This window comes from Nanorana parkeri, unplaced genomic scaffold (assembly GCF_000935625.1).
Source record: "Nanorana parkeri isolate BGI_ZX_2015 unplaced genomic scaffold, ASM93562v1 scaffold61, whole genome shotgun sequence".
Classification (NCBI taxonomy): domain Eukaryota; kingdom Metazoa; phylum Chordata; class Amphibia; order Anura; family Dicroglossidae; genus Nanorana; species Nanorana parkeri.
The window spans coordinates 1080941-1105191 of NW_017306329.1; the positions used below are offsets into that span (position 1 = coordinate 1080941).

The following is a 24251-nucleotide window of genomic DNA, read 5'->3' on the forward strand; positions in this document are numbered from 1 at the left end:
TTACATTGGGATCACTTGTACAAAACGAGCGCCGGCTTCCCTGCTCTACATTTATCCCTGCTTGCCCGAATTTAAATTTAGAACAAAAACTGCCCGCCCAGCGGCTATATTGCCCCTCTAATCCCTGCAACTCCCCCCCAGGTCAGGCCTCGTTGGACTTGTCGGAAATGCAGCCATGCTTATGCAGTCACATGCGTTTGAAAGAGCAACTTCACACCCAGCCAGAATGACATTTCAGCCGCAGCATCTCTCAAATATGTGTCATAAAAACTCAAATCGCAGCAAACAGCGCGCTGTGCCAAACCAAATGCGGGACAGTGGGAACCTCAGAACTGTCATCCACACGGCACCATTGGGAATAGATTGAATGGCTTACCTGTGTTTGACTTGCATATTAAACGCAGGAAAACGATACCCGTGTACTGCCCTGATCCTTGATGCATTGCAAAGCAAATTGGCTCATATAAGAAGAACTCTGGGCAGAATACAACATAGCCCTTGCAGTGGGGCTACCCCCGCGCTTCAAGGGTTAAGTGCTTGTTTTGGTCTAGGGAAAATAACAAAGTTATACTCGCCTGTTCCTCTGATCTGGCTGGCTGTGACAGCGCTCCCTCCAGCCTGTCTTCCCCTCCGCTGCAGCAGTGGTCTGTCCCTCTGCGTCCTCACGCCCTATACACTGTGAAGACTCAGTATCCTTAGACCGCTGCAAAGGAGGGGGAGAGAAGCTCCAGGGACCGGTCTAAGAGCAAGCCGGCTCCAGGGTTCAGGGCAGTATAACTTTTTTTTTTTTTTTTTACCCTAGACAAAAATAGGCGCTTAACTCTTGCAGAGCTTGGGTGTCCCCACTGCAAGGGTTGAGGATTTTATTTGCCTAGAGTTCTGTCTATATATTTAAAGCCAAACATTCTCTTTTTAGAAGGTTAATCCATATCGTGTTTTTTTTGGCCTGTGTGTCAAATTGGGGAGATTTTACTACATAACGGGAAGCGAGAAGAGATCTTTTTATTGACAGTTGGCGTAACAAATCTCCTCTCTATTCCTGTTCTGGTGACAACTCAAACAGTTCAGTTTTTCCCTAATGTGTGCGTGCTTGCGTGTGTGCGTGTCTGGGGGGTGATAATGGCACAGTAATGAAAACCTGAAACAGTTGCTAATCTTTCCCAAATTTATCCAAAACTTAAAGATGATCTTCCTGCAAACATAAGACGCAAATTGAATGGCGCATTAATATGCCATTTAGATGTAGTTTTTAAATGCTAGCAGTGTCATTACCTAAATGTGACCTGACATCCTCCTCATGCAGTCCATATACAGCAGGGCTGGAGTTTTAGAGGAAGAAGCAGCATAAGTGCCCCCTCAGTACATCTACTAACCAAACACATACAGATAGGGGGACAGAGCAGAGTGATGGAGAGATGAGCTCATCACTGTGCTGCTTCTCCTTTTGCTATCCAGTCTATCTTCTCTTTGGTTTTATAGACTGCGAGCTCAGGGATGTTTACACACTCTGGTAGTAATTTGTATGCACGCTGAGAGTTCATTTCTTTGCAGGGAAAAGGATGGGCCGGCTCTTATTATACCCTCAGGCACCGCAGGGCAATGTGAACGGTTAACTTGGAATTGGACACCTGGGAATCTACTTAAAGTGAAACCAGTGTAAAGAGGATGTTGTCTTCTAACATGTTGTGATCTGCAGTTATTTACATAGTCATGTATTTACTGTAATTCCACGCCGAAACCAATGCAAATGGAGCTCTGTAATATGCAGGGAGCCCTCTCTTACCCGTCACATTGAATCACTGATAGGAAGTTGTAGGAGGGGGCAAAAAAGTATAGATTTGCCATATGGAAGCACCCCAGGATTTGAGGTTAGTGGGGTGCTTGAGAAGATGCCTGCTGCTCCTTGAGGATGCCTACATTTCTTTTCATGTGGGCTTAGCTTCCTTACGGGCCCATTCACACAAAGGTCTCTTTAAAGGAGATGCAAACTCCCAGCGTATCTTCTCCTGTTATAACATCAGCAGTGTAATAGGAATACATAGTAGAGATGTTTTTGATAATGAAATCAAAGCTTACTTGTAAAAACCCCTTTTATGTTGTGAGTGCCGCCTTCCGTCTGCCCATCACTTCCAACAACTTCCTGGATTCCCAGTGTGCTTTTGTGTCTCTTTCCCTGCTGCTTGATACAATCTCCATTTCTCAAGGCTACATATCCCATCAGGCATTGCTTCCAGCAAGCAATGATAATACTACATTGTCCAGACATTTAAGTTGTAGTTCAGATGGCTCTGTTAGAGTGGTGGCACAAGTCAGTGCATATTCACAGCCTTCATGTACCCTCTTATGACAAGTTTCCTTTTTCCTTTTTTTTTTTTCCGTTTTGCATATAGAAGATAATTTTTCTTCACTTCCTGTCCCCAGAGAAACAATAGGCAGTGAGAGGAGAGTAAGGGAAAGTTCCCTTCCTACAACAGTTGTCACTGGTATGAGGTATCCCCATTGGAAAATTTCCCCTCTGTTCCTGTTCTGGTGTCAGCTGACCCGTCATCATTTTTTTACCTATTTACAGGAAATATTAGAGAGAGAGAGAGAGAGAGAGATGTGTGTGTGTGTGTGTATTAGGGATGTCCTGATACCATTTTTTCAAGACCAAATACAAGTACTTTCCCTCATGTACACGCCAATACCAATTACCGATACTTTTTCTTAAAGGGACATGTGAAATTTTTTCTAAAACAATACAGACTAATAATTTTACGGCAGCTTCTTTATAATTATGAAGAACTGTAACTCAATCCATGATTATTCAGCAATGGAGAATAGCAACCATCAATAGAGGACTACCTTTCCTATCAATCAAGGATTACGCAGCAAGTATACAGGGCTGCGTGTGGGGTCTCTCCAGGGCTGCGTGCGGGGTCTCTCCAGGGCTGCGTGCGGGGTCTCTCCAGGGCTCTGCAGGCAGATGCCAGCCTGAACTTGCTGAACGGGTAGGTGCTAGGCTGAACAGGGCTGTCGACTCCATGGCTGTACTTTCGGTGTTGGCTGTCTTCAGATACTTCAGTGCCAGGAAGGAGAAGGAGGAGATTGGGGCCAGACAGGCACTGTCAAAGACAGCTGCCTGAGGTCCCCATAAGCACGGGACCTCAGACAGCCAAACTTGTTTAAAAATTTAAAGGGCCAGTATTGGCCTTTTAGTATCGGGGCATTTTCACGAGTACAAGTACTAGTGAAAATGCCCTATATCGGTACCGATACTAGTATCGGTATCGGAACATCCCTAATTAAAAAAAATGTTGAGGCACCAACAGCAGTAGAAACCTGAATAACTAAACAGAACTTTCTTTGTGGCATAGATTCAACAAGGTGTTGGAAATATTCCTCAGAGATTTTGGTCCATATTGACATGATGGCATCACACAGTTGCTGCAGATTTGTCAGCTGCACATCCATTATGCGAATCTCCCGTTCCACCACATCCAAAAGGTGCTCTACTGGATTGGGATCTGTTGACTGGAGGCTATTGGAGTACAGTGAGCTCATTGTTATGTTCAAGAAACTAGTTTGAGATGATGCTAGCTTTGTGGCAAGGTGCATTATCCTGCTGGAAGAAGCTATTAGAAGAGGGGTACATTGTAGTCATAAAGGGATGGACATGGTCGGCAATCATACTCATGTAGGCCCTGGTGTTTAAACAATGCTCAGTTGGTACTATGGGGCCCAAAGTGTGCCAAGAAAATATCCCCCACACTATTACACTATCACCACCAGCCTGAACTGTTGATGCACGGCAGGATGGTTCCATGCTTACGCCAAATTCTGACCCTACCATCCGAATGAAGCAGCTGAAATCGACACTCATCAGACCAGACAAAGTTTTTCTAATCTTCTACTGTATTGTCCTATTTTGGTGAGCCTGTGCGAATTGTAGCCTCCGTTTCCTGTTGTTAGCTGACAGGAGTGGCACTCGGTGGGGTCTTCTGCTGCTGTAGCCTGTTTCAAGGTTCAATGTATTGTGCGTTCAGAGAGGGTATTCTGCATACCTGGGATGTAACAAGTGGTTATTTGAGTTACTGTGGCCTTTCTATCCTCTCAAGCCAGTCGGCCCATTCTCCTCTGACATCAACAAGGCATTTTTGTCCACACGACTGCCGTTCACTGGATATTTTCTCTTTTTCGGACCATTCTCTGTAAACCCGAGAGATGGTTGTGTGTGAAAATCCCAGTAGATCAGCAGTTTTTCAAATACTCAGACCAGCCTGTCTGGCACCAACAACCATGCCACGTTCAAAGTCACTTAAATCCCCTTTCTTCCCCCATTCTGATGCTCGGTTTGAACTTCAGCAAGTCGTCTTGACCACGTCTAGTTGCTGCCATGTGATTGGCTGGTTAGCAATTTGTGTTACCAAGCAATTGAACAGGTGTACCTAATAAAGTGGCCGGTGAGTGTATATAATAATGATAGATATATATATATATATATATAATGTAAGCTGAGAGGTTTTTATAAATTCTTGTAAATCTTCTCTCAGTACCGGAAGACCTGCACACAATGCCATCCTCCTTTCATTTAGGAAGCTCTAGTGGGCCTTCCTGTTCAGGAGGTTCCAGAGAATTAACCAACAGTTTGAACCGGACATAAATAATAGAAGACCTGAGCGCACAACTACAGCGGATGAATAATTGATGAGTGGCGGTAGGTCCAGAGAATAACACATGGCTACACAGATGCGACGATATATTCACACTGACAGCGAGAGGCAAAGTAAATATTTTACGCAGCATTCTGATCAGGTATACCTCTGTAACAAAGCGCACTGTGGAAAGGGACTCCGGGCAAATATTAAAGCTCAACTGCGGCCAAGTTTTTGTTTTTTTCTGTGGATGGAGCGGGTAAGAAGTAGAAATCATGTCTTCTTTTCATTGCTCTCGGTGACCCCGTTGAGGGCATTACCCATCATTCTCTGTCCCGGTGACACCCTGCAATAGTGCCATTGCGGTGGGATGGTAGGGAAGATCTCCTTTAAGATAAACTCTGAGAATTAAAAAAAAAAAATCCTCCCACTGCCAAGGGTTAAATGCTTGTTATGTCTACGGGTAGAGGTATAGGTTGTGATACTTATTCTATTCATCGCTTCCATAGGCTTCCTCCACCGGTGCGACTGGCCCTCCGCAGCTTCTTTAGGCTGGGTTCAGACCATTTTCCGGGCCAGATCTGCAACATAGGCCATTGCGTTTTTGCCGCGATTGGAATTTTTTTTTTTTTTTTTTAAAGCTTACAGGTGCGTTCCAGTGTGTTCCATGGATTTTTTGATGCGTTCCAGTGCATTCCACACCAGACAAACAATTTTTCTGGTCTTGTCTGGAACGGACTGCGCTGGTGGGAACAGAGGCCAGAAATAGCATTGGGGTGCATTTTGGGTCTGGAAACGGTCTGGTCTAATCTGGATGTGGTGTGAATGGGCCCTTAAGGCAGGGCTGGGCGATTCCCATTAGCCATGTCGCCAGTGCCCCTTTTAAAAAGTACAGCCAACGCCTAACTTTTAAGGGTTTCTTTAGTTGTCATGTTGTCCATGGAGCCTAAAAAAAAAAAAAATTGTGTTCTGCTATATGAATAGATGCATATAAATTCATGTATAGTGTATTTTGCATGTGGTACCTTTTTATCCCTGGGGAACCTGAGGGTAAGCCATTTCAGTAGGTGCAGCGCAATGCACAGATAAACTGTACTGATAACACAAAGCCACACGGCTGCTGCTAAGCCGTTGGTAAAGATTTGAAGGGCTAAAAAGTATCAAGGAGCCTTAGGGTATCTGTAAAAAGTTGCTGTATTTTTCCTGAAGACATTTTGCTGGTCATCCGACTAGCTTTCTCAATTCTGAGAGTCTGAATTCTGAATTAAGAAAGCTGGTCGGATGACAAGTTAAACATCTTCAAGAAAAAGACAGTAAGTCCAGTTGCCTTGATTTTTATTTTTTTACAGATACACCATGACCTGGATGAATGAGAACCTTCACTGACATGAGCCTTTGGGTGTTAAGCTGCTGTTGCTGCATTGCATAGATGGCTAATTTGTGGCTTGCAGTAAATTAAAGTAGATGTCTAATCATTAATCAATGTAATCTCAAAGGCCATTTTCACTCTCTTCAAATCTAAAGCTTTTATTAAAATGACCCCTTGCCATCCTGCCATGAAGGGCCCATGTTTAGGCACTTCTTGTAATTGGGTGACATCCCTCTGCCCCTTTTTCTCTCAGTTGTCCTCCTGTGTTGTCACCCTGCTACATGGGCTTCAGATGGAGACTACAAGTGGCTGTTTTAATTCACATTACAAAGGCATAGACCAATGTTGTCACCATCAGGAAACCCGCCGTGGACAATACTATGCAGTCCTTGCTGGAGCGCATGGATGAGAATAAGGATTTTATTTATTCACATTGGCAAATCAGTGTCAGTCAGTGTTTACAATACACCTACTTTAGGTGTGTAGCTTTATGTCTGTGATACCAGACATGGCATGGTCCCAGCGGCATGAAAGGTCACCCTCTGGTCTGGCCCAGAGCTGCCTTTACCTGTTCGGTCCCCGGGGTCTTCATTAAAAAGAGCAACAATGGCAGTGATTAGCACTCTGTCCGCAGGGGAGTGCTGCTATAAAAAGCCCGGCATTATTTGTCTGAGCAGTGGCAAGTCTCTGAGGATTCCATTATGTCTCACACGTTGTGTATTCCATGAAAGGCGCCTTAGAGAGGAAACTGTGTGCAAGCATGTGCCAGGAGGGTGACCCGGACCAAAAACAAATGGTCCTGTCTGTGGGGGACCAGAATATTACCAAGATAAGAGATGGCTGTATAAGAGCCATGGAACGGAATGACAATTACTGTGGTATTATGATTGTGGACTAAAGGCCGGATAAATATCATAGAACAATTTATAGCAAATCACCGGTCAAAGAGGAAAGCAACCCAGCAGCCCTGGACCCAAACTGTGTGCCCATTGCCGGCCAGAGGCCCTAATCTCATGTAACACCACTCGTGTGAACAGCAGTGCCCTCACTGCCCATTGATTTACACAGGGTCCAAATCTGTGGCTGTGGCTGTTCGTACTCTACGTGTACGCAGGGCTGAAGTTTGACTGCCGCAGATTCTTCCCAATGGAGAAGCTAATTGCCCAAATACGTTTACTCTGAGATGTCTACCGGCTTTATGTACTTTAATCGTTGAGCTACTTCTTCTTTTTTTTATTAAAGGGAAATTCTAACTTTATGAAAAAAATTCAAATAAATGCGCTCTCCTTCATAAATGGGGGGAAAAGTCGCAATTTTTTTTTTTTGCCATGGAGTCAGTAAAACATTGCAAGGATGAACAGTTGATTGCGGGTGCAATGCTCAGGCTCCTGCAGTCTCTTCGCCTGCCCATGTCCCTATCGAGGTATGGACATTCAGTAACATGGACGGGAGGAAGAATGAATGGACTATAAGTGTGGTGATGTGACAAGTCCCTCTGCCACAGTGGCTGATGGGACTTGGATGAAGAGGCTGTGTGAATGGATGAAGAGGCTGTGTGGGCTCAGCCCACACTGCTAGTAAGTTTATGACTGCGGTACCATTGACCTCAATGCAGCACCATAGAACTAGCTCTCAGTCTCCCAGTCTCCTCTTCTCAGTGATCAGACTGAAACATTCTAACTTTGTAGTAAGTCACGTGGCGAGGGTGTAGCAGGGGCTTATCTGTGTCAGATACACCACTCAGCCATAACATTATGACCACTGAGAGGTGAAGTGAATAACATTGATCACCTTCTTACAATGGCATCTGGAAGTGGGGGGATCTACTTGGCAGTGTGTGAACATTTTTTCCCTGAAGTTGATGTGTTGGAAGCAGAAAAAATCAGCAAGCGTAATGATTTTAGTGACTTTGACAAGGGCCAAATTGTGATAACTAGGGTCGGAGCAACTCCAAAACTACAGCTCACATGGGATGTTCCCGATCTGCAGTGGTCAGGACCTACCAAAAGTGCTCCAAGGAGGGAATACTGTTGAACCTGCGACCGGGTCATGGAGGGCCGAATCTCATTGATGCATGAAGGAAGGGAATGCAAATTGCTGAAAAAGTTAATGCTGGGTCCAATAGCTAGGGCTGCATAGCCACAGACTGGTCAGAATGCCCATGCTGACCCGTTTCCACTGCCAAAAGTGTTTAAAATGGGCGCGTGAGCATCAGAACTGGACAACGGAGCAATGGAAGAAGGTGGCCTGGTCTGATGAATCACATTTTCTTTTACATCATATGTATGGCCCATTGTGTTTGGTTGCTTACCTGGGGAAGAGATGGCACCTGGCTACACTATGGGAAGAAGGCATGCCGACAGAGGCAGTGTGATTTGTGCATGTTCTGCTGGGAAACCTTGAGTTTGAGAGACTTTGACGATTGCCAAATTGTGATGACTAGAGGGTCAGAGCACAACCCAAAACTTTGACTCATGTTGGATGTTTCTGGTCTGCAGTGCTGTTGAATTTGAGGTGTTGACTTGGCCTCAATTCTCCAGATCTCAATCCAATCGAGCATCTGTGGAATGTGTTAGAAAAACAAGTGGGGCCTACATGGATCAACTTACAGGACTTAAGAGATCTGCTACTGACGGTTTGGTGACAGATACCACAGCATAACTTCAGACGTCTAGTGGAGTCCATGCCTAGACGAGTATGGGCTGTCTTGGCTAAAAAAAGGAGGACCTACTCAATATTAGGCGGGTGGTCATAATGTTATGGCTGATCTGTGTATTTGGGAAGACAGCTAAGATCCGCATCCACTTTAAAGCGGGAGTGGGTAAATTAATATTGAATCAAGGAGCCAGTCTGTCCAGTCCAGGACTCAATGGCACTCTTTTTAGGGGCCAGCTCCATTGGCAACAACTAGTAATAAATGAGATACCAGCTGCCATTTTTAAGGAGCATTGGCTACCGGGCACCAGTGAATTGTCCAGCCCTGCTTGTCCAGTACACCTGTCCTAAGGGCTGATCTTGTGTACTGATGATGCCATTGAAGCCATGTGTGACCTGTAATTATAGAGGCTTTATGGCTGTAATACCATAATTATGGAGGTGGATCTTTTTTCCTCGCACAATTCTTTTTTTAGTACAAGTAATTATGTCCTTATGAGACTGGTCCAGGGAAGATCCATATTCCTGTTTTGACATAATCCCGGGGGGAATATTTTTCCCATGACTTGGCACCGGTTATTTCCAGGGAAACCTACAGTCCATGATGTTGGAATAAGCATTTCCTGACATCTGTAATAATATGTTCATGAACAAGCTGGTAAAAGTACAATTCCTTGTCATCTGTGCTGCCATTTGTAATTACCCTGCGGGTGATTAAGGGATGGAAAGGATCAAAATTTGGTCCAACTCCAGTCAAGGCACCACAACATGCAGGTGGTTCAAATCGGTGAGGTGCACCAAAATGTATGCCTTATGTGGTGTGCTGGTTAGGTATGTTGGTTAGGTATGTTAGAACGCTATGCAGCATGAATGCCATTGCAACACGCATTACTGCAACACGTTCGTGAATGGACCCTTATGCTCATACCAATGAAAAGCTAGTTACGAAGAGGAGGAGATCGTTGTTAGAAGGAACACTGTGTAAAAAGCACGTGTTGTGTGCCTTCTTCCGGCACTCCCTTTTGAAGTCTATGGGGCCAAAAACATGCAATTCCACCAAAATAGAAGCTCATGTACTTAACAATCTACAAGTAAAAGGCGCCGCAGATAAAGTGTGAATGGGCACCATTTATGATAATGGGATTCTTCATGTTAAGCATTGACGCACTTCGGAAAAGGTCCCAAAACGCTCAGATGAAAGGCGCCGCAGATAAAGTGTGAATGGGCACCATTATGATAATAGGATTCTTCATGTTAAGCATTGACGCACTTCGGAAAAGGTCCCAAAACGCTCAGGTGTGAATGGGTTGCGCCCTTTGGGTCTGTTAGGTATTCCATTGAAAGTGTTTTTGTAAATAAATACCTACTGATCCTGCCAATCCCAGGGAGTTTTTAACTTTCTCTAACTTTGCCTGAAATATCAAGCAGGGGTATCAGCCTAATAGAAACAACTCCCACTTATTTTATAGAGATGAAAAGAGTGGGATCTGTAAAGGAGTCCACACCAGGAGCAAGCAACCTACTGTAGTGCTGCTCCTCCAAAGATACAGCACAGTAAGTGCTGCCACGCTGCGAGAGGATGTGCCCCAGTCCTTAGATGTGGCGGCTGCATTCGTTTTGTTTTTGCAGGCCAAGAATATTTTCAGCAAGAGCAGAAAATACCTATTGATCTTGCCTGAAATGCCGTGTCCTTGTCACTTTCTGTGAGCTGAAAATTACGATGTGTAAACTAATACACATCATGCATTGCATGTATGCAGTGTCCACTGCTTTTTCATTGTAAATGTTAAAATAAATTGTTCCTAATCCTGAGATTTCAGGTTGTAATGTAATCTGTGAGGAATTGTATGCACTGTCAAAGTTACTTAGAATGCAGTATAATTGCTATTGTGCCGGCTGGTTCTTGAATTTCTTGTCCTTAACAGTGGAGACGTCATTAGTGATTTGACATCCCCCACCGTAAAATGATTTGGTCCCCCTTTTTGTCTAGAAGAAGACTGTGAATGCTCTGCAGTGCGATCCTTTGTGCGCTCGGTATTGTTGCGCAGCTCTTGTTTTGGCTGTGTCTGTAAGGACTGATTATTTTTTCATTCAGTACCGATAACCTGTGCATAGTATCTCCCAGATTGCTGGTTTAAAGAGCCTTGTACAATGGAGTATATGACTCAAGTTAATATTTAATCTGCTAAATTATTTACTCAAGGCTGCACTCGTTTCATGTTATGAAAAGTCCTCCTTTACAATGGCTCAGGGAGTGTGCAAGTGTCCATTGTTAAGCTGAACAAAGCTTTTTCCCTTTTCTTATTTTTTTTCAGCGTAATGTTCAAATGGACTTCTTTTTTTCCTATTTGCTTTTCTGTCTGAATCTAAAAATGGCCCCAAATGTTTGCTTTTCAGGGTTATGTTATAAGGTCAGCTACAAATGATACTTAGTAGAGTTTTCCCTTAAAGAGAAATGGTAAGGAACAGACATTTTGTATGAATCGGAATCTTCACATTGAAAGTGGAGTATTACTTAACTTAAAGTGACATTAAACCCTCAGATTTTTTAACATAAAACAATACTGTAATGTGTGCCTTACGGTAATCCATGGTAGTTTCCCTTCTCTTTGCTGCTCTTCCTTTTAAATCCTCATGTATTCTCATGCTTGGGGACAACTTCCCTTTGCAGCTCAGGGCCTCTTCCTGTAGTGCTGGCTCAGGTTACAAGGGGCGGAGACGAGACCAGTCACCCTGCATAAAGAGAGAGAGCAACAATGACTGATCTGTATAACGGGAAACTCTTGCACAGAGGCAAAGCGCAGGTGTTGTTTCAGCTGGCTTGCCCTCAGAGCTGTCAGACTGGGAGGCCATCCTATCTCCTGCCCTCAGAGCTGTCAGGCTGGGAGGCCATCCTATCTCCTGCCCTCAGAGCTGTCAGGCTGGGAGGCCATCCTATCTCCTGCCCTCAGAGCTGTCAGGCTGGGAGGCCATCCTATCTCCTGCCCTCAGAGCTGTCAGGCTGGGAGGCCATCCTATCTCCTGCCCTCAGAGGTGTCAGGCTGGGAGGCCATCCTATCTCCTGCCCTCAGGATGGCCTCTCTGCCCAACACTTCTATCTCCTGCCTCAGTTGAAGGCTGATGATGTAGGGCATGTGTTGACAGACTTTGGGCTTTGTTGATAAGGGAGCTTTTGACAACAGTTTGAGATGCTTCTGATGTTTAAGCTCCTTTTTATAGTCCAATACCCTTGTATGAGGAGAGAAGCAGTTATGACCCATACAAAGGCCAGTCAACACTGACCCTAAAAGCTTGCATGCACATTCTGGCTGAGAACCATCTTTTTTGGCACAGGAAAGAAATCCATGTTTTCTCTGATTCCCAGTTCCCACCATTGACCACCTCTGAGTGCAACTCCCGCTCACATCTGGCCTTCAACTCCAGGCACTCTGTGTACATCACTTCCAAGCATTGCTTCAAGAAACTAAACTGTTTCAATAGCTCAGTTTGACGTTTTCGTTGCATACATTTGTAAATACATGGGAAGCCATACGAGTTGAGTTAAAGCTTATCTCCAGTAAAAAATAAATAAACTCCCCTTGCAGCTACTGCAGCACTGCAAGGGTTCTGCAGCACTGCAAGGCAACTGCAGCACTGCAAGGGTTCACTTATTTTTGTCTAGGGGAATTTTTTCTTATGTGATCCCTGCTTTTGCTTGCTCCAAGATTGCCACCCAGAGCCTCCTCCGCTCCCTGCTGCAGTGGTCGGACGCTCACTGACATCATTATGCCTAATGCAGGGTCCATAACTCTGCATATACATGAGGACGCTGAGGGACAGTCCAAATCTGGAACGGAGAGGAGAGAGGCAAGCACTAATAACTGTGATGTGGGGATCAGGTAAGTAAAATCCCTTTACAGAATCCCCTTAGACAAAAGCAAGCAGTTAACCCGTGCAGTGCAAAGGTAGCCCCACTGCAATGGAAGTTTTTTTATAGCTGGAGATAGGCTTCAAGGTCCACATTTTTAAGCCATTTAATTAGGTTTCTCACATTGTTGCCGTCGTCACCAATGTCAACCCAATATGTTTGGTGTGACGGCCACACCTTTCTATGGATATCTAAGATATTTACTGCTTTGTTGCTCTGATTTCATATTTAACCTAAACCAATAAAAGGCAAGTTAATACAAAAGCGTATCAAGGTAAAAAGCACAGACATGAAAGGAAACTTTTGTACTGAGAGAGAATTCTGTAGCCTGTCCTAAAAAATTATAATTGCTTTGCTTTTATACTGATCCAGTGTCTTCAATATTTTTGAATCACTGACCCTAAATAAATGGCGGCCTCCATAATTCTCTAAATCTGACCGGTTTCCATTACACAAATACATATTTTACAAGTAGGCAGTGGCTGTGATTGTGTGTTTTCTTGTTTTTTCAACTTGAGCTTCTCGTTGGCAAAAGGCTCAATGCATTACTAGGAACTTGAAGAGTGTGACTACATTGCAGGTCTTTAAAGTGCTTACAGTGGTGGAATGTGTCAGAGCTTTCATTTTATGCCCCGTGCTAATTTGGAGTAGAAGGAAGACATTTACAATGGTGTGAGATCTTCCCTTTATCTTGATGTTGTTGAGGCTGCAAACAAGCTTGGATCTGCACCTAATTTTTGCTGGGCTGGCTATGTATGGACTGATCTGTAGCAGATGTTATATATCATACACATTGCAGGTCTTGCTTAACCCCAAAGCTTACAATCTATCCAGTTCTAAACCATGCAATTGTCTCTTAGATTTATGCAATATACCTATTATGTCTACTTTTTAAAAATGAACCTACAAGACGTATAGGGCCAGCCGAGGCGGATCTTCTGAAAATGTAGCCTGGCTGCTCTTTATGTTGATTCAGTGCTTCCTATACTTTGAGTCACTTACCTGAAAAAAACATGTAGATCAGGAAGTTTAATTGTTAATTCAGAATTCCTTATTAGCATACAAGTCTCAGGTCACTGATTCAAAGAATTAAGGCAATAAGGTCAACATGGCTACCACACAATTAGCATTTTCAATTGAGGTCAGCAATATCATGCTCCTTGTTTTACTCACTACATGTTTCCATTCAAAGCACTGTAGAGCCTTCTTAAAACCAGAAGATATTTACATGATATTGCTTCCATTACCTATCCCCCAAAAAACAAGGGGTATGTACAGTATATCTCATTTAACGATAGTGGCCATACAGATCATTCCTTTATGCTCATGGGCCAGCTTTGCATCCAGAACTGCTGGTTCCACCATAATCTGTCTTTATATACTTTAGTGGTCCTCAAGCCTGCTTTATAGACGCCAAGTTTCCATGCAATGCACTAATGATGGCCAACAAACCTAAAACAGCTGTATAATGCTTGGACTCATTGGCTTTATCTGCACTGTATCTGCTCTAAACAGGCTATTATGGATGCACAATTGTTACAGGGGCATAACGAATCGATTTGTGTGGCTCCATCCACAGTCCTGCAATGACTCGAAACCCTTTTAATTTTTGGATTTGTGATGGAAATTAGACATGTAGATACCTTCTGCTTTAACCTTCAACTGTGCTTCACACTGTTTTAAAGGATTTCCTTTTGGTTCCTTTGCATACAACTCACCACAACCGGTCTGGTTATACAGCCTCTTTGAATTTTCTTTTATGTATTTGTTGGCTTATCTCTTCTTCTTTTTAACCGATTGCAGACATCATGGACACTGATTATGATACCACATTTGAAGAGGATTCACAGGTCCCAAATGATGATGAAGTCCCATACAGCGATGATGAAACCGATGATGAGTTAGAGAGTCCTGATACTCCTGTACCAAAACAAAGCACAATCAAAAAACAACCAGAACAGAGCCGGGAGCAAGTCCCTAAAGGTGAGTATTGCCTTTGGGGGAATGTGAAAGCTGACATCCTATACCATTGATAATAAGTATAACCGATCTCACACGTGAAAACTTTCCGAGCACTTTTTTTGTTATGCTGACAACCTTACATTTCCCAAATTCTATTTAAATGTCAAAATAGTTATTTTTAAACAAAATTTGAAATATAAAAATACCCGTAGCAAGCAAACTGACATGCTTTATGGCCAAAAACCTGAAGGGGTGCACGGCATAAATCGTGCATGGCTAAAAAAAGACATGGTTTAACAGGTGAGGCTAAATCGTAACAGATTGGCCTAAACGGCAAGATGTCTGCAGGGGCATGCCCATTACGTGAATGCTAGAAGTCACCGACATGCTGCAAGATACTGCTTGAAACCCTGGAGTTAACCAATATTGGAATAGATAAAAAGGCTTAATAATAAATAGGCCATAACATACATTGTAAAATCGTCAGATGGCAGAAGCATGCCCATGGCAGGAGACCTTTATAGACCATCAACGCCCTGTGAGAGACTGCTAGAGGTCATTGGAGTGCTGAGAGAAACTAGAGGAGGCCATTGGCGTGCTCTGAGAGGCTGGTAGAGGCCATTGGTGCCATGCAAGATACTGCTAGAAACTCTAAAAGTGACTCAATTAAATTTGTATTAGCTTGAAAAGGCCTTTTAAATACAATGGCAACGAATGGGAACAAGCCACATAGTAATATATTGTAGAAAAAGGAAAAGGTTAGCATGGCTGAGGAGAAGAAAGTTCTGTGAGAAGGCAGTTCTAACCTTTCCCTTTTGCTGCAATATATTCTTTTACTGCTTGGTATGAGAGGGAATCAGAGCTGCTCTATCAACCATTAGCCATCTGTAAAAAAAAAAAAAAAAAAAGTTAGACACTGGAAAGAGTCCCAGCAGCACCGTGTGAGATTTGTGCACTGTTTCCCTCTATTTTACGACATAGCCAGGGTTTGGGAGGATCAGAAACTGAGGGTGACCACACAAAACTAAGTCTCTACTGAGTTTTGGTTGGGCTGACCTCTTGGTTTTGTACGTTTTGTTTAAACAGAAGGTGTGACTGTCCTTTCAAAATATAATGGGGTTGTGTCATGTGACCATTTTGCCAATGCGCAATTATTGTTTGTAAGGTTCTTAATATATCAATGCCACGGCTAAATGTTGAAAAGGTGACTTGCCCATGGCTCAGTTACAGCATGTGGCAGTTAGTTATGAGCTACAATGGCTTACACATGGCAGCCTTTATCTCTAAACGGTATGCTGACAGCTAGACAAATCCTGCAGGTCCTTCCTGAATTATTCACACTGATACCTGCAGACTGGCAGCTTGGGTGAATGAGGAGAGGAACACTGCGCTCATCTCGCTTATCTCGCTGACATTATTTAACCAACAGAGCATTATGGTGTTGTGGAAGAGTAATGTTCAGCCCTGACTTCTTGTAGAGCAAGCTGCACCCAACTGCAGGGACAAGGTCTTTTAGGACCCAAGGTGAAAAGCCAAAGCTGCAAACTACTTCGGCAGCATAGGTTATAGGTCCTGCTGCTTTTGGACCCCCCCCCCCCTTTCTGCTGAAGTGCCCAAGCGTCTGGTTCTTCTGCCTACCCCTTGGCCAGGTCGTGCTCCACCCACCTTTTATCAACTATACCCTGCCTATGTATTTTGAACGCCATTGCCTCTGCATATAGCCACTGAAAAGTCATTAGCTCGCAGTGGAGCTTGGTGCTACTTTACAAATGAGCGCAGAATATATTAGGAGGTCTTTTAACCGTCCCTACACGTCTGTGTTCCAAATATATGTAGTGTAATTTAGTACCACATTATGGCCACCGGATGGAGCTGAGGAGTTATATTGCTCAGCTCCATCTAGTGGGCATACTGCAGGATTAAAATACTTTACATTCGAGCTGAAAAATAAAATATACTAAGAATGTTTGTTTTTTGCCTCTATTTGCACAGAACAAGTGTTCTCAGAGATTCGCAGGCGAATGGCTCTGCAAATTGTTTATAAATAGACCTCCTTGTGTGCAGCTGTGCATATTAATTGCATTACTAGAAAGTACAAGTGTACAAAGTATTCCAGTTTTTTGGGGGGGTTTTGCCAGTTTTCTAAATGTCTGCATCTGCTGATACTAATATATAGTGTATTTTTTATATCCATCTTTATCTCATTTTAGAATGCAATTGGCAAGTGAAAGCCAATGACCGAAATTTCTATGAAAAGCCTGAATTCAAGCAAAAGACGTACCTTTGTTTTAAGAAAAGCAAGTACTCGGTGAGTATTTATTTTGCTGAATTCATTGTTTTATGTTTTGTTAATTGTCAAATGTAAAATGTATTCCCTCATTATATGATACATGGTTTGTTTCCAAGTTCCAACAATAAAACAAGAAACACCTCTGCTGACAACAGAGGCCATGGATTTCATAATTTCTTTAGTCTTCAGCTATAGTTCACTGCGGCCGATCTGATATGATCTTTTGTTTTACTAGGGGAATGCAATCAAGACTTACAAGTACAACCCAATCACCTTCCTGCCATTTAACTTGTTTGAGCAATTTAAGAGAGCAGCCAATGCCTATTTCCTGGTCCTTCTCATCCTCCAGGTAACTTATCGGCAGACAGTGTTATTATGTTGTGCATGTTCAGTACATGTTTGTTATTTGTGTGAATCATCACCAGCTCTTATCCATGATGTATAAGGGACTTAGTCCGATAAGGTCAGAACATACAAGTTGCTTTACATATTCACAATGCACAAAGTATTCCAGTTGAGGTAACCAGCCAAATATGTTAAGGGAACACCTTCCTTGTTTGTCCTGTATGAATAGTTTGCAAAACATTTCTAATATTTATCTATTTGTTCCTAATGTGTTATCAACATTATTATAAATGTGTATTGTTTGCCTTTTGGAAGTGCCCTGAATTGCCACTTCCCTACAACTCCTTCCATCCCACCCTCCCTTCCTCCACAACTTCTTCCATACCACCCTCCCTCCCTAACTCCTTCCTTTCACCCTCCTTCTTTCCTTCCTTTCATCCCACCTTCCGTCCTTCCCTCCTTCCTTCCCTCCAACCTTCCATCCTTCACACCCTCCTTCCTTCCTTCCTAAACCAAACTCAATTCTAAATTCACTAAATAAAGAAAAACACCCTTAAAATAAAACTAGATCTCAGAAAATAGACCACAGTAGAAACTGGTTACAATGGCTATTCCAATGTGTATCACAATAAAATGCTCAGGTGTCTGATTATAAACAATTAGCAGAGGCGAAATCTAATGTTCTCAGCATCAGAAGGTTCTAATGACCACTAGATGGAGCTGAGGAAATAAATACGTATTTCCTGTGCTCCTCCGCTTCATCTAGTGGTCATAGTATGATATTTTATTACATTACATTCAACCTAAAAAGCAAATCTACCAAGAATGTTGGTTTTTGCCTCTGTTCACACAGGACAAACGTTTATACAGATTCACAGTGCGATTGGCTCTGCCATTTGTTTATAAATAGACCCCATAGTGTTTGCTCTGGCAAGATGAGCTGACACCTAAAACGTTTTTTGATAGCTGTCTTTGAACCTAATATTTATAATATCTTCAAGTGACCCGATACAGATATGTATTTGTTAAAATAACAAAGAAATGTTAAATGGTTTTTCTTTTTTTTTTGTTTGCAGACTATTCCTCAGATATCCACAGTATCCTGGTCCACCACACTTATACCTTTGCTGCTAGTACTGGGGATCACTGCCATCAAGGATCTTGTGGATGATATTGTAAGTGGTGCAGTAGTTTACATTTCTGAATGATGAGGGATGATTAGGCCAACAATATACCGTCTCTTATATCAGAGTATCTAAAGACTTATCAAACCGAAATCAACACCATTAAAGGAAACCTGTACTGAGGCAACTATGGGGACTACCCTTGCTGACCTTCTTCTGAAAATGCTAGATGCTTGGCTATGTCAAGATTCAGCACACATCAGTGAAATTAGCACTGCTGATCTTTATACTTGTTCCAGATTAGTGACCTAGAAAGTACTGAAGCCCCTGGCTCAGCATGACAGCATTATTAAGAAGAGGGCAGCTTCCATTGACGCTTTACTTTAAAACCACCATGAAAAAAGAATCTGATAAGATTGTACAGAGAACCTTGGGTGGTAATCGTGTGAGGAAGACTAACAATATAAACTAATATACGAATGACAGATATGGATGACAGCTTAGATCTAGCTTAGCTATAGACACATCTTTTATTTGTGATATGCCTCCTATAGAGTCGCCTAAACCCAAACCCTTTCCAAAGTGTCTCCATTTTCTCATAGTGGGTAATAGATAGGGATGCATTGATACCGTTTTTTCGGTATCGAGTAAGAGTACTGAAATTTTTCTTTTCGGTACTCGCCGATACCAAGTACCGGTGCCGTGTGTCCTGATTATCAGGAAGTCTGGCGGCAGATCATGACCCGTCACCCGGCTTCCTGATTGCCTGTGAAGCCGGTGTTCTAGCAAAAGAACACCGGCTTCACTTGCCGAGGCTGCTTGGCTTCCTGACCAATCGGGAAGCTGGGCGATGAGTCATGAGGTGCCGCCTGGCTTCCTGATTGGTCAGGAAGCCAGGCTGCCTAACAACAAGTGCAGCTGGCTTCCTAGCCAATCAGGAAGGCAGGCAGCATGTCATGACCCGCCTCCCGGTTTCCTGATTGGCTAGGGAGCCAGCTTTACTTTTTCCTAGGCAGCATGGCTTCCTGACCAATCGGGAAGCCGGGAGGCAGGTCATTATGTGCTGTACGGCTTCCTGATTAGTTAGAAAGCCAGGCTACCTAGCAACAAGTAAAGCCGGCTTCCTAGCCAATCAGGAAGCCGTGAGGTGGGTCATAAGCCACTGCCCGGCTTCCTGATTGGAAAGGAAGCCAGCTCCCCTTTGTCAGAGGTAAGTACCGGAGCATTTGGGCAAGTGCGTGTACTCGCCCAAATACTCTGTATCGGCACCGATACTAGGATTGGTATTGGTGCATCCCTTGTAATAGACCCCCTGCATCCCACAGTACAGCATCCAGTGTGGGAGTGACCCATCTACAGGTATTGCCATGTTAGCTGGGAAGGGCAAGTGCTAACTTTCAGAAAATCAGTATTTGCATAAGTTGTTCTTGAGCTCTGGGTGGTGCTAGAGGGGCAGTTTATTGCTGTCTGCTGTCTTCCAAAGTATTTGGCTTATTCCATTAGTTTTTCCCATTGGTTCACTTCAAGGTACCCAAAGCAGATAACTGTGTTTAGGGTAAACAAAGGAAGGTTCAGGTCTATAAGCTTCTACCTCATGCACATACCAACTTTTCAGACTCTGTGATGAGAGAAATATAGAGGCTTCCATTATTGATCCCTCTTCCTAAAACTGCTGGTTACTTGGCTTTCAGGCTGGTGCACTAACTCTGCAATGATTGATTGAGTGAAAAATCCTCAGTAGGGAGCAAGCAGGAGCAGCCCAAAATATTCCTTTCAAAGTAAAATTTGTGTCTATGGCTGGATCACTCTCTACATTCATTTGTCAAGTATTATCATACTTCTATTTTTCTTTTAAATCCCCCTTAAATGTGTTATTTTGTTGGGCGCAACATGTTTTTACTGGTATCTCATTCCTCTGCATGTTACCAAGTCATCACGATGGTGATTATTTTAACACAAATACTAAAGCAGAAACATTGTGTTGTTATGTTCTGATTGGTTAGAAGACATATCTGAACTGTTAAAACCAGAATACAGACTCAATAGAAAGAGGCATTCCCTCACTCGTGTACCACATACTAACTCTGGAGCAGTGACAATATATGTGCATCAGGAATTGGCTGCATCCATCTGCTTCGTACCAAGTTCTTTTTATCCAGTCTTTTTCCATGTCCCTGCATCTATCCTTTGGAGATTTCCAAGTTTGACAAACGTATTAACTTTTTTTTTTCCATAATTTTTTATTACTTTTCACTCTATATTTATTTGGCTGTTTTGTTTTATTTTCAAAGGCTCGTCATAAAATGGATAATGAGATTAATAATCGACCTTCAGAATTTATAGAAGATGGAAGGTATGGCATTTAAAAGACTATAAAGAAATTACAATAAATAACGGTGTCCAAAGATTCGTGGTCAATATTGGATAACGACTTTGGGATTTCTCATTGCGTATGTCAGATGTTTAGTGAATATGCCTGCCAGTGCATTGCTTAAATGTTACCTCGCTTCAAAGGCTTTTGTTTCCTGCCATGGCTGCCGAGGTGACAGGGGATTAAGATCCCTGACTATTCCCTGTTAATCGATACTTGAATTTCCTGAAGCCAGGAGATAAAACCTTGGTCATGGAACAGGGAAGAGGGCTTGAAGGGGAAGGTGGATCTGGAATCCAGTGGGATTGAATTTCTGATTTGTGTCCTGAACTTGAACTCTTCTTACCACTTTCTGCATTTGAACTTTCCATTATGTAACCCCAATGTAATTTCAATGAAAAGACAAACTTTCTGTGCAAAAGACAGTAACTGCTTAAGAGGTTCCCTTGGCACTTTGTCGTTTTGGAAAAATGAAAAGTTTAGGAGCTTTGTGTGGTCCCTGCTATTTGATATGTCCTAGCTTTGAGGGTTGGTGACAGGGATAGTCACTGTGCCAATGACTTTAAAGCAGGGTGGAAATGACAACAAAAAAAAGCTGAAGTTAGACTTTCACAGGTTATACTTGGAGATCTAAACACTTCAAGAAGAGCAAATTATAGAAAAGTTCTTGTCGAGTCTGAAATACTGCTTTAAAGGAGAACTATAGGGTCAGGGCTTTTCCCCATAGTTCTCCTTAGGGTAACGGGAGGAAACAAACTAACGTCGTCCCATCACCATGAGCTCAGTATAGCGCGAGCTACAGATAGCGGTATACTGAGACGCCGCAGCTGAAGCGGATCCCGACAATTATGTCTGGATCCGCCCAGCTGCGTGTGTGACAGCTGCCTCTGCCTATCTAGAGGCAGATCCAGCTGTACCCCCTCCCCCGTCCGTTCCGCCAGTCAGCGCTGGCGGATCGGGGAGGGGGGAATCCTGTCCCTCCCCTGTCACGGCAGATAGACGTGACAGGATCGAGAAGTGAGCGAACGCCGGTATGTGTTCACTCCCCGATCTACTGAGCCGACCTGTGACAGTCTCACAGGTGACTGGTTTTAGGCAGGTCTAATCCTATGTAATTGGTTGAATGATGAATAGCTGATTTAAGATCTTATTGTTGTTTTTATTATAGGTTTAAGAAAACAAAGTGGAAAAGCATCCAAGTTGGGGACATCATAAAAATCCACAAGAATGAGTTTATTCCGGTCAGTGTTTATTGTAACCTGTTTGTACCAGATATCATTATATGCTCTCCGCTATACTCCTCAAGGTTACTCCACACCTTGGTTTGCATTGTGCGTGCCATTCATAAAATACAGGGTGTGCTGTGGCGCTTGCACTGTCCTACAGAGTTCTCTCTACTTAATGCGGCAGAGGGAACTCTGTGATTGTAGCAGAGCCGGTCACATGGATAAAACTTTGTACCATCTATGTTTCACTGAAAGGATTTCCCTTCACTTCCTGTCCTGTACACACAAAAAGAAGTTAGAAGAAAGTGAAGGAAATCCCCTCTTTGTATAGTTGTTACGGGACCGCATGCCCCCGTTGGATAATGTATTTCCTACCCGTTCTAGTGGCAATTCAATTTTTTTTTTACACATCACTTTCAGTCTCCATTCTGAAGTTTTGTCAGTGTTGGTGGCCCCCAGCACACTACTGCTAACACTGGCAAAACCTCTGCGAATGGTTGTTTTAAATATTTGGCACTTTACATTTGGCTTTTGGGACTCGTGGTATATTCTTGTGCTTTGAATTACCTCCGTGGTACCCATTGGAGTGGTTCACTGCTATATGTGAACAGCCAACCTGGAGCCAGTGAGCTCAGTGAATTGGATTATCTCTTTTACTCCCAACAAATGTGTACTTGAAGTCCCATCCCCACTTCTATAATTGTCTTTAAGAGCAAAGGAAGGCCTTATCTAGTACTAGTTTTCCTAATGACCTGCCCAGTGAGTGTATATATGGACAAGTGCCAAAATGTGGAAGTGGCAAGCTTACTTTTTTGTAACCTCTCAACTGCCAAGGATATGTCCTACATGTAATAACTGTTCCTTTCCTAGCTAACTAATGACATCAAGAATACATCATGGCAGTCAACAGGCTAATGTACTAGGAGAAGCTGCAGTGTCAATAAGAGAAAGCGGGGGCGTGGCTTGGCTATGGCGGCGTAAGGAAGCACATTGCTTGAGCTCTGCTATCACCTGGGACTTTTCATTTAACCACGGCATCCCAAAACCTCGTTTTTGATGTCTCAGAAGCCCAAACCCCGCTCTAACGACGACAGAAGCTCCCAGACATCCTTACAGCGATTTCTCTCCACACCAGCCGCCTCTACTCGCAGCTCCTCCAAGGGGCAAATGGCCCCCGAGACGCAAGGTACGGCTTCGCGACCAATCAATGAACCCTGACTTCCCGATGGTTGACGGTGTGGGATCGTCCCCCGTCCAACGTCTCCCTGGAGTGGACTTCCAGATCGTACATCAGACGCGGCAGCACACCTGAAAACCTGTGGTTCCTCACAAGATGGGAGGAGGATCTGGGGATCCGGTTCACTCCGGGAGAACGTACAAAACTTCTTACATTATCTTACCGATCCTCCATTAGCAACAAGTACCAGGAGACCGGGTACAAACTGGTCACCAGGTGGTACAGGACACCTCACATGCTACATTCCATGTACCCCCAGACTCCTGACACCTGCTGGCGTTGTGGCGCCCCCTCTGCGGACATTTTACATATATTCTGGTCATGCCCCTTGCTCACCACGTTTTGGGACCAAGTCCGAACCATCACCCAAAAGTTCACTGACCTCCCGGTCCCTCGAGACCCGGCCTTCTTCCTCCTACATCATAATAACATACCGACCAAGACGTACAAACGATCTGTCGTGCGCCACCTAGTTAATGCTGCCCGAGCTTGCATTCCGGCTCGCTGGAAAGACCCCACTCCGCCCAATATAATCCAATGGTTAGACAGGATAAATGACATATACCTCATGGAAGACCTCACCAGCTCGCTCCATAATACACCCGACCAGTTTGGTAAGTCCTGGTTTTACTGGATTGAATTTCTTCACTCTCCAGAGTATGATGCCCTACGCCTGGACTCTGGGTACTCTCCAGAGTATGATGCCCTCCGCCTGGACTCTGGGTCATGACCCACCAATCCAACCAGCGCCCTGGATTCCCTCCCCCCCCATTCCCCTCCCGACCCCACAACCCCTCTTTCCTCCCCATCTACCCTCTCCCCCTTTTCCCCCAATGTCATACTCTCCTACAGACCGATGTGGTAAGGCCGCGACCTGACCCACCTGTGGGCCTCGGCTCCCCCGCTCCTGACCGGGTAATCACCCTAGACTCTTTCATGCAACGAGACCGGACAGCGGGGGCCCCGAATCATCGCCCCCATGTCATCATCAGGATCTAGGCCGCAACACTTGCCTTTCTATTGCTATGTATTTGTTTCACCCTTTAAGTTTTCCCTTTCTGTCCATGATTGATGTCTATATTGAGCTAGTAATGACATGTATGTACTGCATATTTGGACACCCCTTTGAAA

At 43.7% G+C, this 24251-nt stretch overlaps 1 protein-coding gene across 1 annotated transcript in view; it reads left to right on the forward strand.

Moving 5' to 3' along the window:
• The window catches only part of LOC108804485 (phospholipid-transporting ATPase IC-like), a 72689-nt gene that overhangs the window by 17449 nt on the left and 30989 nt on the right, over positions 1-24251 (forward strand). The window contains exons 2-8 of the mRNA XM_018576262.1: positions 3334-3339; positions 14360-14548; positions 16738-16835; positions 17053-17166; positions 18239-18337; positions 20578-20639; positions 21826-21898. Coding sequence (XP_018431764.1) covers positions 14374-14548; positions 16738-16835; positions 17053-17166; positions 18239-18337; positions 20578-20639; positions 21826-21898 — 621 coding nt within the window. The 5' untranslated portion in view covers positions 3334-3339; positions 14360-14373. The remainder of the gene's footprint in view (positions 1-3333; positions 3340-14359; positions 14549-16737; positions 16836-17052; positions 17167-18238; positions 18338-20577; positions 20640-21825; positions 21899-24251) is intronic.